The sequence below is a fragment of the Scyliorhinus canicula genome, chromosome 5 (assembly GCF_902713615.1).
Source record: "Scyliorhinus canicula chromosome 5, sScyCan1.1, whole genome shotgun sequence".
NCBI lineage: Eukaryota > Metazoa > Chordata > Chondrichthyes > Carcharhiniformes > Scyliorhinidae > Scyliorhinus > Scyliorhinus canicula.
Window position 1 is genome coordinate 81,386,326 of NC_052150.1, and position 26,079 is coordinate 81,412,404.

At 52.0% G+C, this 26,079-nt stretch overlaps 1 protein-coding gene and 1 long non-coding RNA gene across 3 annotated transcripts in view; one reads left to right on the forward strand and one right to left on the reverse strand.

Annotated features, from left to right (window-relative positions):
• wipf3 (WAS/WASL interacting protein family member 3) overlaps positions 1–26,079 on the forward strand; it is a 178,904-nt gene that overhangs the window by 124,756 nt on the left and 28,069 nt on the right. For both annotated transcript variants that reach the window (XM_038797285.1, XM_038797286.1), the window contains 3 exons: positions 3,845–3,977; positions 11,448–11,567; positions 15,299–16,138. In XM_038797285.1, the coding sequence (XP_038653213.1) occupies positions 3,845–3,977; positions 11,448–11,567; positions 15,299–16,138 (1,093 nt within the window). The remainder of the gene's footprint in view (positions 1–3,844; positions 3,978–11,447; positions 11,568–15,298; positions 16,139–26,079) is intronic.
• The window catches only part of LOC119966089, a 59,131-nt gene that overhangs the window by 9,363 nt on the left and 23,689 nt on the right, over positions 1–26,079 (reverse strand). The gene's annotated exons all lie outside the window — the stretch shown is intronic.

The following is a 26,079-nucleotide window of genomic DNA, read 5'->3' on the forward strand; positions in this document are numbered from 1 at the left end:
GAGTGGGTAAAAGCAAATGCTGGTGGGCATACGTTGACATGAGTACGCATAGGGGCTATAAATGATGATGTGGATGAGTGGGGACATGGGTAGGCAGAGGGGTTATGGTGGGCCAAGGATGTATAAAATGCCAGAAGATGGCAGAGGAGGTATGGGGAGCCTTGGAGGTGCGTGGGAACAGATGGGGCATACATTGGTATGGATGGGGCATAGGGAGTGTGCGGGGTTGAGGATGAAGGCTGTAGAAATGTTTTTTGTTTTAATCATTTATTAAATAAATTCAATAAAGCGCCAGAGCACAGAGGCAGGCTTTCCATCCAGCCCACTTCCACAACTGGCACGCTCCACCCTCGTTCCAGTGGTGGCAGGCCTGACTTTTATTCTAACCCCCATCCTGGAATGAAAATTGAACCTTCTGGTCCTCTATTTCATGGGTCAGGATGGGGAATGACATGTCTCTGCGTTGCTAACACAAGTGACAATCCAGGCCTATATCTAAATTTGGGCGACACGGTAGCACAGTGGTTAGCACTGTTTCTTCACAGCGCCAGGGTCCCAGGTTCGATTCCCGGCTTAGGTCACTGTCTGTGAAGAGTCTGCACATTCTCCCCGTGTCTGCGTGGGTTTCCTCCCACAAGTCCCAAAAGACGTGCTTGTTAGGTGAGTTGGACATTCTGAATTCTCCCTCTGTTTACCCAAACAGGTGCCGGGATGTGGCGACTGGAGGCATTTCACAGTAACTTAATTGCAGTGCTAATGTAAGCTTACTTGTGACAACAAAGATTATTATTATCATTATTATTATTAAATGACAGTCCAGGAACTTCATGTTGTTCAGTACATTTGAATCATAGAATCCCGACAGTGCAGAAGGAGGCCAATCGAGTTTTACCGGCCCTTGGAAAGAGCACCCTACTTAAACCCACGACTCCACCCTATCTCCGTTACCCAGTAACCCTACCTAACCTTTTGGACACTAAGGGGCAATTTAACATGGCCAATCCACCTAACCTGCACATCTTTGGACTGTGGGAGGAAACCGGAGCACCCGAAGGAAACCCACCCAGACACAGGGAGACAGTGCAAACTCCACACAGTCACACGAGCCCGGAATTGAACTCAAGTCCCTGGAGCGGCGAGGCAGCAGTGTTAACGACTGTGCCAACATGCCACCCTGATTTATCAATTGAGGGAGGAACGTATGTGGTAAACAGGAGGAGGGTTCCTTGCCTACGTTTGACCAGATTCAATGAGACTTCATGGGGCCTGGAGCCAATGTGAAGGACGCTCACGGCTACTTTCTGAACTGTCTAGCACTGTGCCATGACCTCTGATTGATCTGTCTTGTTGGTGGGAGAGGAATATGTACTTATACTGGTGTCTTGGACATTTTACGGAATAATTCCATGAGTATGACTATGTCAGAATGTTGCTTGCCCAGTCTATGTGACAGCACTCCCAATTTTGGCACAAGCTCCCAGACGTTAGGAAGGAGGACATGGCAGGGTCAATGGGGTGGATGTGCCATAGTAGTTTCCAGTGCCGAGGTCGATGGCTGGGTGGTCCGTCTTGTTTCATTCCTGGTTTTTAACTTTGTAGGACAGCATGGTGGCCTAGTGATTAGCACAGCTGCCTCACGGCGCTGAGGTCCCAGGTTCGTTCCCGGCTCTGGGTCACTGTCCGTGTGGAGTTTGCACGTTCTCCCCGTGTCTGCGTGGGTTTCGCCCCCACAACCCAAAAATGTGCAGAGTAGGTGGATTGGCCACACTAAATTGCCCCCTTAATTGAAAAAAATAATTGGATAATCTAAATTAAAAAAATAAAATCTTTGTAACAGTTTTGATACAAATGAGTGGCTCTCTGGGGCCATTTCAGAGGGCATTTAAGAGTCAACCACATTGCTGTGGGTCTGGAGTCACATGTAGATCAGACCAGGTAGGGATGAGAGATTTCCTTCCTTAAGGATATTAGTGAACAAAGTTGGGATTTTAACTAATCTCTTCAGATCAGTAGACCAGGCCTCTTGATTACTAGTCCAATGAAATAACCACTCTGTTCCCATACCTGCGTTCAGGAGCTTCAGGATCAATGTTCTGTTTGGAGACCAATAAGGAATAAAAGTAGAAGAAACCTGAAATAGTCATTGCAAATCTTAGACATTCTCTCACGTGCATTGTCTCAACATCTCTTATCTAACTGACTTTCTGAGGACGTAACTAGCATGGCCAGTAGAGGATGCCTATGGTGATTGTCACCACCGGCGCATGTGCGCTGGGGGATTCTATTCCGCCTCCGCCATGGTGTAGGCCGTGGCAGCGGCAGAAGAAAAAGAGTGGCCCCATGGCACTGGCCGGCCCGCCGATTGGTGGGCCCCGATCGCGGGCCTGACCACCGCCCGGGGTCCGATCGGCCCGCACCCCCCCCCCCCCCCCCCCCCCCCGGGGCCCACTCGTGCCGCCGATTCCGCCGGCACAGAGGTGGCTCAAACCACGGCGGCGGGAGAGGCCTCTCAGTGGTGGGACTTTGGCCCATCTGGGCCGGAGAATAACGGCAGCACAGAAACCCGTAGCCTCCCGCCGGCCCCCGCCATTCTCCGAGGCGGGCGACGGGATTGGCGGCACGCCGACTTTTTGCGGGTGGGAGAATTCTGGACATGGCGGGGGTGGAAGTTTTGGCGGCCCCGGGCGATTCTCCGACCCTGCTGGGGGTTGGAGAATTTCGCCCCTGATGTTTCATTTGTAGAGAGCATGGGCCTGAAACCATTCTGTTTAGTTTTGGGCACTAAACCGGGGGATATACATGGAAGAGACACAGTAAAGATTGAGCAAAATGAAATGAGGGTTTAAAAGAGATTAGTTATGAGGACAGGTTTCATAAACGTGGCTTGCAAATAGAGATTACTTATGAGGACAGATTTCATGAACCTAGTTTAGCAGGCTGAATGGTGATTAATTGAGGTTAAGATGATTAAACAAATTGATAGGCGAATGGGGTGTTTTCTTTTTATTCGTTCATGGGATGTGGGCATCGCTGGCAGGGCCAGCATTTATTGTCCTTCCCCTGAAGGCATTTAAGAGTCAACCACATTGCTGGCAACTCTGGAGTCACATGTAGGCCAGAAAAGATTTCCTTCCTTACGACAATTGGTAATGGTTTTATGGTCATCATTTGACTTTTAATTCCAGATTTTGTTTTTAATTGAATTCAAATTCCAATAACTGTCCTGGTGGGATTCTAACCCAGGTTCCCAGAGCATTGCCCTGGGTTATTAATCCAGTGACAATATCACTATGCCACTGCCTCCCCAATGGCAATGGGATGCTATTTCCATGTAGTTAACAGAGGAGCAATGCATCATGGACAACAACTTCCAGATTTCCACATTTCATTATATATCTGCATGCCTCTTAACCTGCTCACAATTTGGAGCATTAACCTCACTGTTACTTTTACAGTAAATTCTGGTGCAATGTAATTTGAATCATGCATCTGGCACAATAATTAGGGAATAATTACAAGCCACTAAGTTATATGAAAGTATAATCAAAACAAACTCTCTTCTCCAGGAAAGGCACATACCAACAGGCTCAATGTTCTCCAAGCATTAGAGAGCCTTGATAGTTATGCGTTTTGTAGACACCCAAAGCTGAATTTGGTACATTGACAACTGTTACTGGATCCAATTTACCTTATCGTTAGACAACATGCAAATACACTGTAGTTTTAGTTGCATCAATGTTTTAATGTAATTTAAGATTCAACTGTTTTTCTTTTATCTTTCTGAATTGTAAGAAGCTTTGTTTGAACTCTAGAAGAATCATAATGGGTTACAAATTTCCTACAGGCACATGTTGAACTTTCCAAACAAAACAAAGATGAACAAAAAGGACGGAATGCTTTGCTAGGAGATATCCACAAGGGGGTACGGTTGAAAAAGGTGGTGCAGGCCAATGACAGAAGTGCCCCTATCATTAACAGTAAGTGCTTCACTCTGGCACGAAATTACTTCTGGGTTGTTGTGCACAACACAGCTTTAATATACTTAAAACTTCAATCTGTTGAAAGATCTTAAGATATATGTGATGATGAATCCAATGCAAAGATGGTAATGTTTTAAATTTCTTAATTATTTTAGCTCATAAATTCAAAGTGTTACATCTTTCTAGCTTGTAGATAAAATTAACTAGTAACTTAAAGTTGTATGTCAGATGTAATTTTTTGGGGGAGCCTCTCCTATCAAGAGTAATACCAAAAATTGCAGGACACACTACATGCATTTTTGGACAATTTAACTAAACAGAGGGTGGCATAGAGGCGCATTGGTTAGCACTGCTGCCTCACGGCACCGAGGACCCAGGTTTGATCCCGGCTCCAGGTCGATGTCTGTGTGGAGTTTGCACATTCTGCCCGTGTCTACATGGGTCTCAGCCCCACAACCTAAAGATGTGCAGGGTAGGTGGATTGGCCATGCTAAATTGCCCCTTAATCGGAATTTATTTTTTACTGAACAGAAAATTTGGAAAAATTTAAGGTATGCCACTAAGTTTTAAGAAAAATTATTTGGAAGATTTTTTCGATTAAGAATGTATTTCTGGGGACTTCCGGTTGCGGCTATGACCAGCTAAGTCGCACGTTTGGCTGCTCCTGCTACAAAGGTGTTTTCGGGCCGATTGGAGGGCCCCAACGGCGCTGTAAGGACAAATCCCGGTGGGGGAAGGCTCCCTGAAGAGAACCAGACCAACTTTATGGTCGGTACCCGGAGTGGGGTGGTAAAGAAAGCAACAGCAGCTCCCAAAAAAAAGCGGGGGAAGAAGACCAAAATGGCGGCCGGTGGAGCACCCGAGGAATGGAGGAAATGGGCGGAGGAGCAGCAGGCCGCTCTCCTGCGCTTCTTTACGGAGCTGAAAATGGAGCTCTTGGAGTCAATGAATGCGACGACCACCAGGCTGATGGGAGCCCAGGCGACCCAAGAGGCGTCGATTCGGGAGCTGCAACAGGAGATGACTGTGAGGGAGGAGGAGGCCACGGTCCTCGTGGGAAAGGTAGAGGTGCACGAGGCACTCCACCTGAAATGGCAGAGCCGTTTTGAGGAGCTGGATACCCGAATGAGGCGGAAGAACCTGAGGATCTTGGGCCTGGCAGAAGGCCTGGAGGGGTCAGACCTCCCGGGATATGTAGCAGAAATGCTGAGCTCCCTGATGGGGGCAGGGGCCGTCCCTTCGCCCCTGGAGCTGGAAGAGGCCTACAGGGTCATGGCCAGGAGGCCAAGAGCAAATGAGCCCCCGAGGGCGGTGCTGGTGCGGTTCCAGCGACTCAGCGACCGTGAGAGAGTGCTGGAGTGGGCCAAGAGGGAAAGGAGCAGCAAGTGGGAGAATTCGACGGTGAGGGTCTACCAGGACTGGAGTGCGGAGGTGGCAAAGCGGCGGGCCCGGTACAACCGGACGAAGGCGGTGCTACATGCAAAACGGATCAGGTTCGGAATGCTGCAGCCAGCGCGCTTGTGGGTCACCTACAGGAACCAACACCACTATTTTGAGTCCCCAGAGGAGGCGTGGGCCTTTGTACAGGAAGAGAAACTGGACTCGAATTAGACCCAGGGGATACTTGGCGGCCGTAGCCGCTCGGGTACTTTCAGCTGAATTCTTTGTTTGGATTTTGAACTCTTGCTGTGGTTTTTCTTCTGATGTTTTTTCCCCCTTTGCCAACTTCCCTTAGTTATTGTTATTGCGGTTATTCAGGGTTATTTATGGTTATTTATGCTGTTTGGTAGAGGGCGACTGTTAAGTACATTGTTATTTGTTATTTATCTGTTATTTATGATGTTAAGTTGGGGAGGTGGGACGGGGGGGAGAGCAGATCGGGGATATGGGCTCCTAGGGGGGGTTCTTTTACAGGCATGGACGGGGACGGGGGTGGAACTGAAGATGGCGGGGTGGGGTGTGGCAGGGCGAAAGCGCGGGCTTTCCTCTGTTTTCCCGCGCGCGGGGCAGAGGAGGGGGGAGGGGAGGAGTGAGGGGCGTGGCTAGCAATGGCGACCTTTCCCGCGCTGGAGCGGGGCCAGGGAGGAGTGGCAAGGGGGGGGGAGGCCCCCCCCGAGCCGGGGGGAGTCGGAGTGGGGCAGGAGCAGCCGGGTCAGCGTGAACCAGCTGACTTACGGGAGTACGATGGAGGGTACATCGCGGCTAGGAGGGGTCCTAGCCTGGGGGGGGGGGGAGGGGGGTTAGGGAGGGACACCGGGTTGCTGCTGAAAAGACCAGAAACGGGAAGTGGAGGGCTGGAGAGGTGGGGGGAGGGGGACATCGCCATGGGGAGCGGGTCAGAAGGGGAGGGTCGACCCGGGGCGAGCAGGGAACAGGACATGGCTAATCGGCAGGGGAAGGGGGCGGGTCGTCCCGCGACCCGGCTGATCACTTGGAACGTGAGGGGGTTGAATGGGCCGGTCAAGAGATCAAGGGTATTCTCACACCTGAAGGGACTGAAGGCTGATGTAGCAATGTTACAGGAGACCCATTTGAAGGTAGTGGACCAGGTTCGCCTGAGAAGGGGGTGGGTGGGACAGGTGTTCCACTCTGGATTGGACGCAAAGAACCGGGGGGTGGCGATTCTGGTGGGAAAGAGGGTGTCGTTCGTGGCGGAGGAGGTGGTGGCGGATAAGGAGGGTAGGTATGTGATGGTGAAGGGTAAGCTGCAGGGGGAGAAAGTGGTGATGGTCAACGTATATGCCCCGAACTGGGATGACGCGGGTTTTATGAGGCGCCTATTGGGCCTCATTCCGGGACTGGAGGCAGGGGGCTTGATCATGGGGGGGGACTTTAACACAGTGCTGGACCCCGGGCTAGACAGATCGAGCGCAAGGACCAATAGGAGGCCGGCAGCGGCAGAAGTGCTGAGGGGGTACATGGAGCAGATGGGAGGAGTAGACCCATGGAGGTTTGGTAGGCCGAGGGCGAGGGAGTATTCCTTTTTCTCCCACGTCCATAGAGTGTACTCCAGAATCGATTTCTTCGTGTTGAGCAGGGGGCTGATCCCGAGGGTACGGGAAGCTGAGTACTCGGCCATTGCGATCTCTGATCATGCACCGCATTGGGTGGATGTGGAAATGGGGGAGGCGCGGGACCAGCGCCCGCTGTGGCGGCTGGATGTGGGGCTGTTAGCGGACGACGAGGTGTGTAAAAGGGTCCGGAAGAGCATTGAGAGCTATCTGGACTTGAATGACACGGGTGAGGTGCAGGTGGGGATGGTCTGGGAGGCCCTGAAGGCAGTGATCAGGGGAGAGCTGATCTCCATAAGGGCGCATAGAGAAAGAAAGGAGAGGCAGGAGAGGGAGAGGCTGGTGGGGGAGCTATTGGAAGTGGATAGGAGATATGCGGAGGCACCAGAGGAGGGGCTGCTGGAAGAACGGCGCAGCCTGCAGGTCAAGTTCGACCTGCTGACCACCAGGAAGGCAGAGACGCAGTGGAGAAGGGCACAGGGCGCGGTCTATGAGTATGGGGAAAAGGCGAGCAGGATGCTGGCACACCAGCTTCGCAAACGAGATGCGGCTAGGGAGATTGGGGGAGTGAAGGAGAGGGGCGGGAAGGTAGTGCAGAAGGGGCAAGAAGTGAACGGGGTCTTCAGGGATTTTTACAAGGAGTTGTATCGGTCTGAGCCGCCGACAAGGAGAGGGGGAATGGAGGACTTCCTAAACAAATTGAGGTTCCCAAGGGTCCAGGAGGGGCTGGTAGAAGGGCTGGGGGCGCCAATAGGGCTAGAGGAGCTAGTCAAGGGAATAGGTCAGATGCAAGCGGGGAAGGCGCCGGGGCCAGATGGGTTCCCGGTGGAATTCTATAAGAAAAATGTGGACTTGGTGGGACCGGTACTGGTACGAGCCTTTAATGAGGCGCGAGAGGGGGGGGTTCTGCCCCCGACAATGTCGCAGGCTCTGATCTCCCTGATATTGAAGCGGGATAAAGACCCCGTGCAGTGCGGGTCCTACAGGCCTATCTCGCTTCTGAACGTGGATGCCAAGTTGCTGGCAAAGATCCTGGCAGCTAGAATAGAGGATTGTGTGCCAGGGGTAATCCATGAGGACCAGACGGGGTTCGTGAAGGGGCGGCAGCTCAACACGAACGTGCGGAGATTGCTGAATGTAATTATGATGCCGGCAGTGGAGGGGGAGGCTGAGATAGTGGTAGCGCTGGACGCGGAGAAGGCATTCGATAGGGTGGAGTGGGAGTACCTGTGGGAGACGTTGAAACGGTTTGGGTTTGGGGAAGGGTTTATTAAGTGGGTGAAGTTGCTCTACTCGGCCCCGACGGCGAGTGTAGTGACAAACGGGAGGAGGTCGGAGTATTTCGGGCTCCACCGAGGGACCAGGCAGGGATGTCCCCTATCCCCCCTACTTTTCGCACTGGCGATTGAACCGTTGCCGATGGCACTGAGGGGTTCAGGGGGGTGGAGAGGACTGACTAGGGGAGGGGAGGAACATCGAGTATCGCTGTATGCGGATGATCTACTGCTGTACGTGGCAGACCCAGAAGGGGGAATGCCGGAGATAATGGAACTATTAGCAGAGTTTGGGGACTTTTCGGGGTACAAATTAAATTTGGGCAAAAGCGAGGTTTTTGTGATACACCCGGGGGACCAGGGAGAGGGTATTGGGAGACTCCCCTTCAAGCGAGCAGGAAAGAGCTTTAGGTACTTAGGGGTGCAGGTGGCAAGGAACTGGGGGACCCTCCACAAGTTGAACTTTTCCAGGCTGGTGGAACAGATGGAGGAGGAGTTTAAGAGGTGGGACATGGTACCGTTGTCGCTGGCGGGGAGGGTGCAGTCAATCAAAATGACGGTCCTCCCAAGGTTCTTGTTTTTATTTCAGTGCTTGCCCATCTTCCTCCCTAGGGCCTTCTTCAAAAAGGTGACGAGTAGCATCATGAGCTACGTGTGGGCGCATGGCACCCCAAGGGTGAGGAGGGTCTTTTTGGAGCGGAGTAGGGACAGTGGAGGGCTGGCACTGCCCAATCTCTCGGGGTACTACTGGGCGGCAAATGTGTCAATGGTGCGCAAGTGGATGATGGAAGGGGAGGGGGCAGCTTGGAAACGAATGGAGAGGGCGTCCTGTGGCAACACAAGCCTGGGGGCCCTAGTAACGGCACCATGGCCGCTCCCCCCCACGAGGTACACCACGAGCCCGGTGGTGGCGGCCACCCTCAAGATATGGGGGCAGTGGAGGCGACATAGGGGTGAAATGGGAGGTCTGTTGGCGGCGCCAATAAGAGGGAACCATAGATTCATCCCGGGGAACATCGACGGGGGATTTCAGAGCTGGTACAGGGTGGGCATACGGCAGCTGAAGGACCTGTTTATAGAGGGGAGGTTTGCGAGCCTGGGAGGGCTGGAGGAGAAGTTTGAGCTCCCCCCGGGAAACATGTTCAGATATTTACAAGTGAAGGCATTTGCTAGGCGGCAGGTGGAGGGGTTTCCCCTGCTCCCCAGTAAGGGGGCGAGTGATAGGGTGCTCTCGGGGGTCTGGGTCGGAGGGGGGAAGATATCAGACATCTACAAGATAATGCAGGAGGCGGAAGCAGCATCGGGGGAGGAGCTGAAAGCCAAGTGGGAAGGGGAGCTGGGAGAGCAGATAGAAGACGGGACGTGGGCGGATGCACTGGAGAAGGTCAACTCTTCCTCCTCGTGTGCGAGACTGAGCCTCATTCAATTTAAGGTGCTGCATAGAGCTCACATGACGGGGACAAGGATGAGCCGGTTCTTTGGGGGTGAGGACAGGTGTGTCAGATGTCTGGGAAGCCCAGCGAACCATGTGCATATGTTCTGGGCATGTCCGGTGCTGGAAGGGTTCTGGAAGGGGGTGGCAAGGACGGTGTCGAAGGTGGTGGGGTCCAGGGTCAAACCAGGATGGGGGCTTGCGATCTTTGGGGTCGGGGTAGAACCGGGGGTACAGGAGGCTAGGGAGGCCGGAATACTGGCCTTTGCGTCCCTAGTGGCTCGACGAAGGATATTAATTCAATGGAAGGACGCGAGGCCTCCAAGCGTTGAAACTTGGATTAACGATATGGCTAGCTATATTCAGCTAGAAAGGATCAAATTTGCCCTGAGAGGGTCGGTACAGGGATTCGCCAGGCGGTGGCAACCTTTCCTTGACTTTTTAGATCAGAGATAGACGTTCGGGGTCGTGGCAGCAGCAACCCGGGGGGGGAGGGGGGGAGGGGGGGAGGGGGGGAGGGGGGGAGGGGGGGAGGGGGGGAGGGGGGGAGGGGGGAGGGGGGGAGGGGGGGAGGGGGGGGAGGGGGGAGGGGGGAAGGGAGGGGGGGGGAGGGGAGGGGGGAGGGGGAGGGGGGAGGGGGGGGAGGGGGGGAGGGGGAGGGGGGAGGGGGGAGGGGGGGGAGGGGGGGAGGGGGGGGAGGGGGGAGGGGGGAAGGGAGGGGGGGGAGGGGAGGGGGGAGGGGGGGGAGGGGGGAGGGGGGAGGGGGGGGAGGGGGGGAGGGGGGAGGGGGGAGGGGGGAGGGGGAGGGGGGAGGGGGAGGGGGGGAGGGGGAGGGGGGAGGGGGGAGGGGGGGAGGGGGGAGGGGGGGAGGGGGGAGGGGGGAAGGGAGGGAGGGGGGGGGGAGGGGAGGGGGGGAGGGGGGAGGGGAGGGGGTGGAGGGGAGGGGGGAGGGGAGGGGGGGGGGGGGAGGGGGGAGGGGAGGGGGGAGGGGGGGGGGGGAGGGGGGAGGGGGGTAGGGGGGAGGGGGGAGGGGGGAGGGGGGGGGAGGGGGGAGGGGGGGGGGGAGAGGGGGGGGGGGAGGGGGGGGGGAGGAGGGGGGAGGGGGGGGGGGGAGGGGGGAGGGGGGAGGGGGGAGGGGGAGGGGGGGAGGGGGGGGGAGGGGGGAGGGGGGGGGAGAGGGGGGGGGGAGGGGGGGGGGAGGGGGGGGGAGGGGGGGGGGGGGAGAGGGGGGGAGAGGGGGGGGAGGGGAGAGGGGGGGGAGGGGGGGAGGGGGGGGGGGAGGGGGGGGGGGAGGGGGGAGGAGGGGGGGAGGAGGGGGGGGGGGAGGGGGGGGAGGAGGGGGGGGGGAGGGGGGGAGGGGGGGGGCAGCAAGGGTCGTGGGGGGACACGCACGACTGTAACGCGGGCAAGCCTGCTCGCTGCTCATGTCTGAAACTGTAGGCTGCCTTGGTTGTTAAGGTTGCCGGGGGGGGGGGGGGGGGGGGGGGAGGACTGGTGCGCGCGACGAGGGCGGGCGAGGGAGGGACATTTGCCTAGAGGGATTGTGTTGTAAATAATTTAAAAATTAGTAGGGGTAAATGTCTGTATGGAAAAACTCTTTCAATAAAAATTATTTAAAAAAAAAAAAAAAGAATGTATTTCTGTAAATTATCATTGCATTTGCCACTATCATAAAAGATGTTCTTCCAGGTGTGGATCCTATTGAAGTTTCTAACTATAAACTAAACAATTTATTTTTATTTGCCTGCAGAATCCAAGGGTGGAAATGGCACTGGAGCTGTGGGTGGAGGAGCAACACCAGCTGCCATGGGTGGCTTGTTTCAGGGAGGATTTCCTGTCCTCAGACCTACAGGACAGAGAGATGCTTCAGGTAGTCCTGTAGGATAACTTTGAACATATTGGGCTAATTTTAATGACATTGTATTCCTAGTCAGGAGAGTCACCTGCCTAAAGTATTTTAAGATAATTTGAGGATTTGCTCAAATTTCCTTTTTGCATTCATGGCAGGTAAGTTTCTGTGTTTGGAGACAACTACTCCACATAATGGATAACTGGAGCAAGTGACTGATTTTAAGATTCAAATGTCGGCCTGTCAGATTTTGGATTTTGATACCTGTTCAGCCAGTTTGGAGTTCCATATGCACCAATGTTTCACTCCTCACCTGAGTCAATTGTTAGCAATTGGCTTTGTTACCATATTTTAGAATCTCAGTGTGATTTCCTGTTTCCATTGAAGAGCCACCCGGGTGACACAACTAATGAAATTAACAGGCCTTGGACACCCATTGCAGTGAATCCATTATTACGGAAGCAGAAGCCGGACATTTAGAAAATCATAATCCAGTCAGGCGGAGTCCACATGATTTTATGAAAGTGAAACTATTTTTGGAAAAATTTATTAGAATTCTTTGAGGATTCAACTAGCAAGATGCACAAAGGAGTAAATCAGTAAATAGAGGGCTGAATTTTCCCATCTTTTTCCAAAGTGACGGTCCCGGCGAGAAAATCGGGGAGAATCCCGCCAGCGCCGGGTGGCTTGCCTCTGATTCGTTCACCCCGGGAGAAATTAATCTCTGTAAACAGTAGGACATTCCTTTTATACACCTCGCCAGCACTTGTTGCAAGTCCAGTTGTGGGGATGGTTGCCACATTTCACCGAGGAGCCTTCACCAAACTTCTGGATGGTGTCAAGCAGAGGCATGACATCCTGTACCCTCAATCGACCAGACATCCTGTCAGCAAGGTCACACCCCCGCCTGGGAGGCTATGGCTGCAATAGTGAGTGCCAGCTCACTTCATAAGAGGACAAAGCTACAGCGCCGAAAAAAGATGAATGACCTTCTTCGTGCAGCCAGACTCAGACTGCCTCCTCATGTATCTCACACACCTGTCACACTCCATGGTGACCTCCTTCTCAGGCACCTCACGGATTCCTGACACTTCGTCATGTTGAACCGTCGACTGTAAACATACTGGTGGAATTTCTACACACCGAATATAACTGCTGAGCCCTCCTCAATCTGGGTGCAGTTTTATTCTGCTTCAGTAAGGGTGCTTGAGGCAAAGGATGTTCTGAACCATCTACTATTTTGTGGGATAAAACGACTGCTGTATCATAAGGGGATGCATTGTATGTCAACACAATTGGTTTTCCAGGATCAAAATGCATTTGATTTGGTTTGACGATTGTAATGCTTGCTTCACGGTGGCACAGTGGTTAGCACTGCTGTCTCACAGCGCCAGGAATCCGGGTTCACTTCCGACCTTGGGTGCACATTGTCCCCCTGCCTTCAGGCGCTCTGGTTTCCCCTCAGTCCAAAGATGTACAGATATCGGCGGGGCAGTAGCACAGTGGTTAGCACTGTTGCTTCACAGCGCCAGGGTCCCAGGTTCGGTTCCTGCCTTGGATCACTGTCTTTGCGGAGTCTGCACGTTCTGCCCGTATCTGCATGGGTTTCCTCCGGCTGCTCCGGTTTCCTCCCACATGTCTTGAAAGATGTGCTGTAAGGTAATTTGGACATTCTGAATTCTCCCTCAGTGTACCCAAACAGGCGCCGGAATATGGCGACTAGGGGCTTTTCACAGTAACTTCATTGCAGCGTTAATGTAAGCCCACTTGTGACAATAATAATAATTCAATAGTCTTTATTGTCACAAGTAGACTTACATTAACACTGCAATGAAGTTACTGTGAACATGCAGACTCCGGGATCCCAAGCCAGGATTCGAACCTGGGACCCTGGAACTGTGAAGCCATAGTGCTAGCCACAATGCTACCGTGCTGCTCGCAATAAAGATTATTATTATTATTAGGAAGATTGGCCATGCTAAATTGCTCCTTAGTGTCCAAAGGTATGCAAGTTAGTTGGGGTTACAGGGATAAGGCAGGGCGTAGGTAGGGCGTTGGTGAGGGTCAGTGCAGACTCCATGGGACGGTTCAACATAGTGATTGACCAACATAGTAATTGCTGGACTTAAGGGAAGACAACTCATACTGCCCATAGCCTTGGCATGGTTGCAGCGTTAGGCCCGGTTGTTGTCAGCTTAAAACTATGCTTTTCAGCCTGGGACGCAAATTGTTAATGCAGACATATCAAGATGCCCGCCTCAACCGGACTCTGTGATTGACACTATATCGTTTTTCATTGGAATCGATTATGTTCCACATGGCTCCGGTGATAGCCCCTCTGCAGTTGCTGAATCAGTCCACGTTTGGCTCCAATTTTGCTGCAGTGCAAGTCCACGAATCCTGTCCCTGCGTCAGGGCTGTATTTTCCGATTCTGTGGCTATGTGCGCAGGATCCGTCTGGTCCAATGACCAAAAAGTCTGCGCTGACCCCGCATCGTTCCTCCTCCCAGTGGGGGGCTACCAGCCGTGCCATGAAAGCCCCCAGCTTTACCTGCAGATTCGGCCGCAGCATGGCTGTGTCCGTGGCCACGCATGCACACGGTGGGGGCCTGCGGCAGCCACACCATACAACATGGCGCCGGCGGCATGCCGACCTGGGTTGCCAAAAACTGTCCCCCTGTAACCCCCCTTGCCATCCCGGACCACTGCCACCAGTCTTCTGAGCCCCCAGCAAAGCACCCCCCCCCCGCGCCAATGGAACCCCCCCCCCCCCCCACCCCCGACTGTGGCGACAGCGGCACTGGACACAGTACGCAGCCACTATGCGAGGCCCCAAAAAGTTGTGAGAACGCGTGTCCCACGCGAACAACCCCTCCTTGTTCCCCGGTGCAAACAGAAAGAGTGGAAATTGTATTATTTGTACGTACACTGGCTGTGAGAGCCCTGTACCACATCCTAATCCAATCCACCAACCCCAGGCCAAAACCAAATCGCCCCAACATTTCAAACAATTAATCCCACTCAACCCTGATCATGAACCCTGTTTGGCCCCCTCCCATCAGTCCCGGTCCTCTCCCATGAGTCCTCCCACCCAGAGTGGCCTAGTCCACATGCTATTCGGGCACGGGAGAGAATAGAATTGTATTACTAAAATAAATAAAACTCTGGCTACCAGACGCAGCTAAGGTGGATTTTCTAAAATTATGCTTTTTCATTTATGATTAATTTATTTTTACATTATGTATATTTGAATTTCCAATTTGTTGGAAGGCTATATCCTCATCGGAAGTGTTAAGTCCAATAACAATCCCTTTAATGCCTTAAGGGCAATGATAGAATTCCAGCCATAAAGAGAATCTTTATTTATATTCATTCTCATTGCAATACTTTGCGACACAGCAAGTCAGCTGATATTACTTATATCATGATATGAATTTTTCCAGTCGCTCTGTGCTGTAGTATTGTAAATGGGCTGATAAAGGTTTCCTCTTGTAATAGATTCCTAGAGGCTTTGCGAACATTATTTTTGCAAACTGGTTATGAATTTACTGGAGATATGAAATTTTAAGAAACCTCCGCATTATTGCACATTTTGATACTGACTCCATCATAGTAGTCACGTAGTTTCCACTGAAAGTTTGATAAATTAATTTTGTCGGAAGTAGAATTGTTTATTACAGTGTGCTAGATTTTAGTTAATAAAAATTATATGTAAAAGTCTTTTTAACAATAGCTGTGATTCTTGATTTCAGAGAGAGGTTCAAAACCAGCTGTTCAACCACCCAGTATGAAAATGCAAACATCAAGATACTCCGTCCAGAATGACAGTACCAGAAATGATAAAAGTGCTTCCAACCAACCTGATTTATCCAAAGTGCAAAGGGCAACTCAAGGGCGCCTTAATATATCTGCCATCACGCCTCCTCCCCTTCCTGTCACTCCCCCTTCAGGTCAGAGTAAACCCTTGCCAATGTGCCCCTTTTCCACACCCTCTACTTTCAATAATAAACCTACAAAAACAGCAACAACAACTCAATCGCCTCCTCCTCCAATTGCTCCTTCTCTTCCTCCTCCACTCCCTCCCCCTCCTCCAATGCTTGCAAATGTTACACCATTTAAATATCAATACACACAGTCACCATCACCTCCACCACCTCCTCCACCGCCTTCTCCTCCACCTTCCCTTAATTTCCAAGACCAAACTTCAGACTTCAAGTTTCCTGCTCCACCTCCACCTTCGTTTCTTTGCACAGAAGACTGCACAGATTTTCCTCTTCCTCCTTTCCCTCCACCTCCACCAGCCCCTTCCTTTACTCCTTACTCTAAAACTGAAAACGCTCTACCACCACCACCACCACCTATTTTATTGAGCAAAATAGAAGTTCCTCCAAGCTTGCCACCAAAATTACCTAGCTTTTCCAACAGACCATGCATGTCTTCAATCTCTCCTCCTCCTCCTCCTCCCCCACCAACACCACCACCACCTCCACCACCACCACCATTCCCTGCTTACAGTCACCCAAGTTCAAGTTCATCATTTGGCCAAACATTCACCCAGCTGCCTGCAAGGGAAGGCCCATCTAGATCTGGAGGTAAGATCCAGTAGGTTATACAGCAACAATGGTTCTGATATGGTATTGCATTGTCTATTGCAGTGAATTGTAACTATAATAGATTCAATTACAAAAATAAATTGAGATCAGGGGCGTAATTCTCCCCCCCCACTCCAGGTGGGTGAATCGCTGGGGTGCCAGGCGAGTCCCGCCATGCCGCCCCGGCACCTGCAGGCGATTCTCCCACCCCCCCCCCAAACCGGTGCGGCGAGATTTACGGTTGGCTGCTTGGAGAATCGCCGCTCGCCGTTTGTAACGGGCGAGCGGCAATTCTCTGGCCCGGATGGGCCGAGCAGCCTGCCCAATACGACGGGTTCCCGCCGCCACCTTCCACACCTGGTCGCTGCCGGCGGGAACACCGCGGGAATGCTGGGGGGGGGGGGGGCGGCCTGTGGGGGGGATCCAGCACCGGGGGGGTGGGGGCTCAAATGGGGTCTGGCCCCCGATCGGCGGGTCGGCCTCTCTGAAGGAGGACCTTCTTTCCTCCGCCGCCCCGCAAGATCAACCCGACATTTCTTGCAGGGCGCCCGTGGGGAGGACGGCAACCTGAACACGCGCGGATGACTTCATTTATTTACGCGGCACCGCTTTTACGCAGCGCCAAAGCCCGGCGCACGTAAATGTCGCGGCGCCACTCCTAGCCCCCCCGGGGGTGGGAGAATAGGGGGCGAGGAGCGGCCTCCGATGCTGGAGTGAAACACTCCGGTTTTCACTCCGGCGTCGGGACTTAGTCTCCCAATGGGAGAATCTCGCCCCACTTTCCCCAATGGATTAAGTTAACATTACAGGAATTATTAATTCATATTACTTTAAGGCTTCTAAAAGGATAGTTTTAAAACATGTGAAGTTGGGAAGAGCAATATTCTGCCATGAAGTCAATACATTTCCAATAAATCCAGCTGAAGTTGAGAAAGCTTCATAACAGACTGCCAGTACTGATGTCCTACAAGATTTCTACATTTTACTGCAAGGCTGGATCTGGTCTCAGCTCAGCTTACAAAATTATATTTACAAATTACCTTCAGCAGTTCGGCAGCTACTTCAAGAGCCAGAATGTTTACTTGTAATTTTAGATTGAGCAGCCAACAGCTGGAGGGGGAGGAGGTTGAATCATTGCTACTAGTAGTTAGCGCTGTTGATTCCCGCTTGGGTCACTGTCTGTGTGGAGTCTGGATGTTCTCCCTGTGTCTGTGTAGGTTTCCTCCAGGTGCTCCAGTTTCCTCCCACAAGTCCCGAAAGACGTGCTGTGAGGTGAATTGGACATTCTAAATTCTCCCTCGGTGTACCCCAACAGGCGCTGGAGTGTGGCGACCAAGGCTTTTCACAGTAATTTAATTGCAGAGTTAATGTAAGCCTACTTGTGACAATAATAAAGGTTATTAATTAGAAGTCAGGAAATGGCGGACTTAACTGAATTACTACTTTATATCCATTTTCACAGTAAAGAGGAGGATAAAATATCCTGGTTTTCGTGGGGCAGCACGGTAGCATAGTGGTTAGCATCAATGCTTCACAGCTCCAGGGTCCCAGGTTCGGTTCCCGGCTGGGTCACTGTCTGTGCGGAGTCTGCACGTCCTCCCCGTGTGTGCGTGGGTTTCCTCCGGGTGCTCCGGTTTCCTCCCACAGTCCAAAGATGTGCGGGTTAGGTGGATTGGCCATGCTAAATTTCCCGTAGTGTCCTAAAAAAAAGTAAGGTTAAGGGGGAAGTTGTTGGGTTGCGGGTATAGGGTGGATATGTGAGTTTGAGTAGGGTGATCATTGCTCGGCACAACATCGAGGGCCGAAGGGCCTGTTCTGTGCTGTACTGTTCTAAATCTAAATCTAAAATACCAGGGATACAAGGGCCAGCTTCTTTCAGACGGCAGGCTTTCTTACCCCGCCACCAAGAGTAAGCAGGCAACGCATCCTGCCCAATGCTGGCTGACCCACAGTCATTTGAAACTCCAAAGGGTATTTATTGACTGGAGGCGGGACTTTTCCTTTCACACAGGAGGAAGACCTACCTCAGAGCTCTGTAGTCCCACTGGTTGGTAGCACCACTATAGACTGAGATGGCTGGGTCATAGCTGTGTGAGTGAGGAAGATCATGAGGGAACCAACAAAAAAGGGAAAAACAGACTTGTCCTCGTCCTCACCAACCTGCCTGCAGCAGATACATGTCCCTGACAGTATCGGTAGCAGCGACCACTACACAGTCCTTGTGGAGACAAAGTTCCATCTTCACATTGAGGAATACCCTCCATCATGCTGTGTGGCACTACTACCATGCTAAATGAGATGGATTTCAAATAGGTCTAGCAACCCAAGACTGGTCAACCAGGAGGCGCTGTGGGCCATCAGCAACAGCAGAATTTTACTCGACCACAATTTGTAACACCATTGCCTTGCATAACCTCCACTCTATCATTACTACCAAGTCAGGGGATCAACCCTAGATCAATCTACAGTGCAGGAAGGCATGTTTAGAGCAGCACCAGGCATGCCTACAAATGAGGTGTCAACCTGGTGAAGCTGCAACAACTTGCAGGTCAAACAGCACAAGCAGCAAATGATAGACCGAGCTAAGCAAAACCACAACCAATTGATCAGATCCGCAGTCCTGCAATATCTATTCATGAATGGTGGTAGAGTTGGCTGCACAAATATCTCCATTCTCAATGATACGGGAGTATCAGTGCAAAAGATTAGGCTGAAGCATTTGCAATAATCTTCAGTCAGAAATGCCAAGTGGATGATCCATTTCTGTCTCCTCCAGTGGTCCTCAGCATCACAAATGCCAGTCTTCAGCCAAATCAATTCACTCCACGTGATATCACGAAACAGCTGAAGGCACTGGATATTGCAAAGTTTATGGGCCCTGATAATATGCCAGCAACAATACTGAAGAATTGTACTACAGAACTTGCCATTCCCCTTGCCAAGATGTTCCAGTACGTATACAACACTGACATATACCCTTTAACGTGGAAAATTATCCCGGTATGTTCTGTACGCTAAGAAGGGCAAATCTAACCCGGCCAATTACCGCACCATCTGTCTACTCTAAATCATTAGTAAAGTGATTAAAAGGGTCATCTACACTGCTATCAAGTTGCACTTGCATAACAATAACCTGCTCACTGATGTGTAGATGGATTTCGCTAGGGTCATTCAGCTGCTGATTTCATTAGTCTTGGTTCCAAAATGGACAAAAGAGCTGAAATCCAGAAGTAAGGTGGCAGTCACTGTCTTTGACATCAAGGCAGCATTTGATTGAGTGCGGCATCAAATATCCATAGTAAAACTGGCGTCAATAAAAATCAGGGGGAAATCTTCCCGCTGGTTGGAGTCATACCGAGTGTTGTGTTCCGTGATCGTGCCTTGCAGAACTGCTGGTGACTTAGCCAGAACAATGATTTATTAATGTACACGTGGTAAGGTAACAATCAGAATCTTATACAGACCAAGTTATCATAGAGTTACATTATACTCTCCTGGAAGTACTCTAATGTGCGACTGTCCTCGTGTAAGCCTTACAACCTTCTGCTGGTACACTGCTGAGTACATGTAATATTAACTACAGGCATATCACCACACTGAGCACAAAGGAAAATGGTTGAGTTTGCTGGAGGTCAGTCACATCAGTTCCTGGACATTACTACAGGAGTTCCTCAGGGTGGTGTCCGAGGCCCAACTGTCTTCAGCTGCTTCATCAATGACCTTCCTTCCATTATAAGGTTAGAACTGGGGACATGCGCGCTCATGGGTGCTCGCTGATAACTGCACAATGTTCAGCCCCATTTGTGCCTCCTCAGATATTGAAACAGTCCTTGTCAAAATACAATAAGACCTAAACAATATTCAGACTTAGGCTGACAAGTGGCAAGTAATATTGGACCATAGTCCAATGTAGGAAGAAGACAAACAAGCAATCTTCACCGAGCTGCAAGGGTAAGTAACTACAGCTCTCCTAGCATCAGCTCTGCCTGCCACCCCATAAATTCCAAACCACCCCCCCCCCCCCCCACACACACACACACACTGGCTGACACCTTGCATCCTCCCACATCCGATCTTCGCGTTTGTTCCTTAGAATCCTCTGGCATCCACCAGCATAACCCTTTCATGTACAGGTGGGGTGCCCACACATGCCACCTGCTATAGATCCCCTGACCCCTCAAGCGGCGGCTCACAATGCTCTTTCTTTGTCCCTGCAGGAGAAGATAGTACATAATATGCGGAAAAAGACCAATACGGTGGTGGTGGGGGGGGAAGAGTACCAGAGATTCGTGTCTTCACCCCTGTGAGGAACGGATCTTGGAAATTGTGGGGTTGACCGAGGAGAGAGCAGCCACTGACAGCGAGGTGGCTGGGCTGCAGAGGTGAGGATCCACTGCCCCTTCACCCAGATGACTTTTTCAAAGTGAGTTGTTCATTTCAGCAAAATGATCCTTCCCCCTCACTGACCACATGTCCAATCTCTCGAAGGATCTCTATCTGATGAGACCCAGACATCCGAAGTCCAGGCAGGAACATCCAAAAGGAGTCAGCAGTTGGAGATTTGCTGGATCTGAAGACACAGCCGAGTCCAGTCAGATGCTGAGCCTCTGGACATGGTTCTCTCAGAGCTGATGCAGATGCTAGGACATGAGATTCAGGAGGGGGTGTCAGTAATATTCCAGTGAGTGCATAGCTGATTGGAGGAATCCCAAAGGCTACGGATGCAGGAGATGATGCTGACAATGGCTCCAAGGTCAACACTGCTAGGGTGGCAACCGCAGTGGAAAGTCTGGAGCATGAACTCAGCGTCTTCAGTGGTGGTGCCAAGGCATGGCTCAGTCCATGATGGCCACGGCTGAGGGTGTAGTCATTCTGTTCCAGTCACTGAGGGACATGTACCAGGTGGACATTGATGAGGCACTGCAGAGCATAGCCCAGTCACTGAGGGGCATCACTGAGGGTGGTGACACCATGGTGCAGATAATGGGGAGCCTCCATGTCTAGCAGAGCCAGAAATGCAGAGGCGTTTGGAGCTCACTCGAGCTGCCACTCCACCCCATGGAGACCCTCAAGAGGCCTGTGACACAGATAAGCCGGTTGGGGTCCTCGACTCCAGGTCCTCCAGAGGATGTCTGCCGAGGGCATCAATAAATCACAGGGCATGGAAAGCAGCAGGCTGTCTCCACCTCTGATGTGCATCCTGGGGATACACCAGATGTAGCAGTGAACCATGAAAAATCAAGAAGAGATAATTACTGATTGGGGGGGGGGGGGGGGGGGGGGAGATGGGGAGTCGGTCACCATCTGTAGCTAGGAGAAATGGAGATGTCAAATGTTCACTATTGAAACATGTTACTCCTGCAGCCTCTTGTCACGGTAATATACACAGTGAGCCTGCCTGAACCTCCACTCCATGTTGGCCTCTGCTTCTCCCACACCCTGCCTCCCTGGGCACAGTGGTCCAAGATCAAATACCCCCGATTTAGACCCCTTCCAGAGGATGGGTGTGTGCGTTCTGTCAGCAGAAAGACGGAATCAAACTTTGACATAAACTGAGGAGCACCAGACCTAACCTCACAGTGAGGTATCACCACTTTCCGGCCTTGTAGATTGACCCGATGACAGTGCAAACACAGGCCCATCGTCCTGGGGTGATGTTACGCAGACTGTAGGTGGGTGGAACTGGGTAGTCATGGAGCGGGGGGGGGGGGGGGGGGAGAGGGAGAGGTGGGGAGATGAAATGGGTAGGATGGAGATGGGTGGGAAGGAGGGGGAATGGGAGGAGGTGGTGAGCCTCGTTCAGCCGGAAAGGGTGAAGATGGGGGATTCCCTGGTCCTCCGGACAAGCCGGACACTAGCCGCAGTCCGTCCTCTGGCTCCATCTGCGGTCATCCCCGAGCTCGTCCATCCCCTCCTGGTCCACCTCCTCCTCAGATGAGGCCGCATGTCCCTCCTCCTCCAGTATGTAGCCCTACGTGTACCAGGTTGTGGAGAGCCGAGCAGACCACCACAAAGCAGGACACCCTCTGGTGAGTGTACTCAAATGCACCACAAGAGTGGTCCAGGGATTGGAACTGCATTTTGAGTAGTCCAATGCACCGCACAATGACAGCACAGGTGGCTACATGGGCCTCATTATATCGGTCTCCAGTATCCGTCCTGGAATCATCAATCAGGTCCTCAGTGGGTACCTCATCCCCCAGTAGCAAACCTGTCATCCTGGAGTGGTTCTTGAATATGCCGGGGTTCTCAGAGTGTCCGAGGATATAGCGGTCATGCAGGCTCCCTGGGAAGTGCGCACACACATGTACGATCCTTAGGTGGTGGTTGCGCATGAGGTGGACATTCAGGGAGTGGAACCATTTTCTGTTAATGAAGGGCACTCCCTGATGTCCCGGTGTGGGCAAGGCAACATCGATGGCCCCCTGGATCTGAGGCATCCCAGCGATGGATGAGAATTCTGCAGCCCGGGCATCTTGGTGGGCCTGGTCTTACTGAAAGGTGATAGTCTGATGCCTGGACATATTGAGCATCCGTGACCTCAAGATGCACTTATGAGCTGGATCTTGGGAAATGCCGCACAAAATACCAATCAAGCCCTGGAATGAACCAATGGCATAGAATGTTAGGGTTGTACTGACCTTCATGGCCACAGGTGGATGTCCTCCTCCTTCAGGTGCTTCCAAGCCGCGAGGATGTGGCATAGGTGCCACACCATCTCTTTGCTGAGATGTAGTCTCCTGTGGAACATGCTATGGGTCGACACTATACTGATCTGACTGGTGACCTTGTAGTAGCCTGACCAGACTTACTAGCTACCGCATGGTGTTTGCACTTGCTAGCTCATGGACTCTGACTGTCTCAGTAGCTGGGTCCCGAGAGAGCGGGAAACCTAGTACCCTCTGGCTTTATAGTGGTAGTGTCTTGTCTGGTGATTGCCTGTACTGTGTTGTATGTACCAGGGGCTGGTTTAGCTCACTGGGCTAAATCACTGGCTTTTAAAGCAGACCAAGTAGGCCAGCAGCACGGTTCGATTCCCGTACCAGCCTCCCCGGACAGGTGCCGGAATGTGGTGACTAGGGGCTTTTCACAGTAACTGCATTGAAGCCCACTCATGACAATAAGCGATTTTCATTTAATTTCATGTTTACTGGTCCTCCTAGCTGTCAATCATTGCCTGTCTGCATCTAATTATATGAATGGATATTATGACATCTCCCCTTTGTTTTAGTTAAATAAATACTGAGATATGTATACGTATATATATATATATATACACACATACACGCCTGACTATATACAAACGTATATACATGGGAAGGTGTCGATAGTGCAGATACATCGCAAACAAAGCAATATTTACAAATGTTAAATCGATGAATTCAGTCACAAAATTTACAAAAGTTCAGTCTACAGATTCAGTCAGTCATTGTGATGGGCGACGAATTCTTGTCGATCGCTGCAGAGGTGGATCAGGAGCTGCCTGCACGTGGATAGGTGGGATCACGGTGGTCGCGTGGGCCGGCAGGATCGCTGGCAGACCGGTGGCCTCGTGGCAGGGTACGTCCGGAGGAAGTATGATGTCCGGCAGAGCACTGCAGTCAGGTGGTGGGCGTGGAACTCTTCGCAATACCCGTCTGTTGCGCCGTAGCAGGGAGCCATCAGCCATGCGGACAAGGAAAGACCTTGAGGCAACTTGTTTGACAACAACAGCTGTGGCTGACCAGCCGCCCTCAGGCAACTGAACGCGAACATGATCGGCTGGAGCCAGCTCGGGTAGATTTGTGGCATGAGCATCATATGTGGCCTTCTGTTGGGTCCGGGACTGCTGCATTTTTTGTAAAACCGTGAGGTGGTCAAGGTCTGGAACATGGATGGCTGGAACTGCGGTCCTCAGAGTGCGATTCATGACCATCTGCGCTGGAGACAACTCAGTGGACAGTGGGGTTGCCCTGTATGCCAGCATTGCCAGGTTGAAGTCAGAGCCTGAGTCTGCAGCTTTGTACAGCGACCGCTTTACAATATGGACCCCTTTCTCGGCCTTCCCGTTTGATTGCGGGTAGTGGGGACTGGAGGTAACGTCACAGAAGTTGTAGGACTGTGCAAAATCGGACCATTCCTGGCTATAAAAGCATGGACCGTTGTTGCTCATTACCGTGAGCGGTATCACGTGCCTGCCGAACGTTCCTTTGCAGGCTTTGATGACTGCCTTCGACGTGAGGTCGGACAGTTTCACCACTTCTGGGTAACTGGAGAAGTAGTCGACCAGGAGTATGTAGTCACGCCCCTTGGCGTGGAAGAGCTATACACCTAATTTGGACAACGGAGAGGTCACGTTCTCATGCTGTCGCAGTGTTTCCTTGGGTTGGGCCGGTTGAAACTTCTGACAGGTGGGGCAATTGAGGACCGTGTTGGCAATATCCTGGTTAATGCCCGGCCAATAAACTGCCTCCCGAGCTCTGCGTCGGCATTTCTCGACTCCAAGGTGACCCTCATGGAGTTGACCCAGCACCATAGCCTGCATGCTCTGAGGAATAACAATCCTGTCGAGTTACAGAAGGATTCCGTCCATAACCGTCAGCTCGTCTTTCACGTTAAAGAATTTGGGACTTTGTCCCTTCTGCCAGCCATGGGTAAGGTGCTGCATCACACGCTGCAGTAGAGGATCCTTGGCCGTTTCCTCACGAATTTGGACCACCTGTTCGCCAGAGGCTGGAAGATTGGTGGCACACAATTGCACTTGCGCTTCTATGTGGCAGATGAAGTCACCTTGTTCACACGGTGTGGTGATGGACCGGGATAGGGCATCTGCAATGATCAGCTCTTTGCCCGACGTGTAGACAAGTTCGAAGTCATAGCGGCGGAGTCGAAGAAGAATTCGCTGTAACCGAGGTGTCATGTTCTTTAAATCCTTCTGGATTATGTGGACTAGAGGCCTGTGGTCCGTTTCCACCGTGAATTTCGGCAGGCCGTTAACGTAGTCATGAAACTTGACTATTCCTGTCAGGAGACCCAGTCACTCCTTTTTGTACTGCGCATACCGTTGCTCAGTGGGCATCATGGCCCAGGACGAGGAGTCATCTCACTGGAGGAGCACCGCCCCAATGCTGTCCTGGCTTGCATCAGTTGATATCTTGGTTTGCTTGGTTGGGTCGAAGAATGCTAGAACTGGGGCTGTGTTGAGCTTTGCCTTCAGCTCACACCATTCCGCTTCATGTGTGGGCAGCTACTGGAATTCCGTTGACTTATTGACGAGATGGTGGAGGGCCGTGGTGTGGGATGCCATATTGGGAATTAATTTCCCGAGATAGTTGACCATCCCGAGGAAGCGGAGGACTACCTTCTTGTCCTCCGGGGTCTTCATGGCGTTGATCGCCAAGACCTTGTCGGCGTCTGGCCGCACACCCTGCTGCGAGATGTGGTCACCTAGAAACTTTTTTTTTTTTTTTCTTTTTTTAAAAAATAAATTTAGAGTACCCAATTATTTTTTCCAATTAAGGGGCAATTTAGCGTGGCCAATCCACCTACCCTCCACATCTTTGGGTTGTGGGGGTGAAACCCACGCAAACACGGGGAGAATGTGCAAACTCCACATGGACAGTGACCCAGGGCCGGGATTCGAACCCGGGTCCTCAGCGCCGTAGGCAGCAATGCTAACCACTGCGCCACCGTGCTGCCCGTCACCTAGAAACTTAATGTCCGATTGACCAAATGAGCACTTGGCCCTGTTGAGCTGGAGACCATGTTCATGAATTCGCTGGAAGACCTGCTTGAGGCGTGCGATGTGTTCCTGGGGCGTTGTGGACCAGATAATCACGTCGTCCACGTATACTCGCACCCCCTCGATGCCCTCCATCATCTGCTGCATGATGCGGTGAAACACTTCGGAGGCAGATATGATGCCAAAAGGTATGCGGTTGTAGCAGTAGCGTCCGAACGGG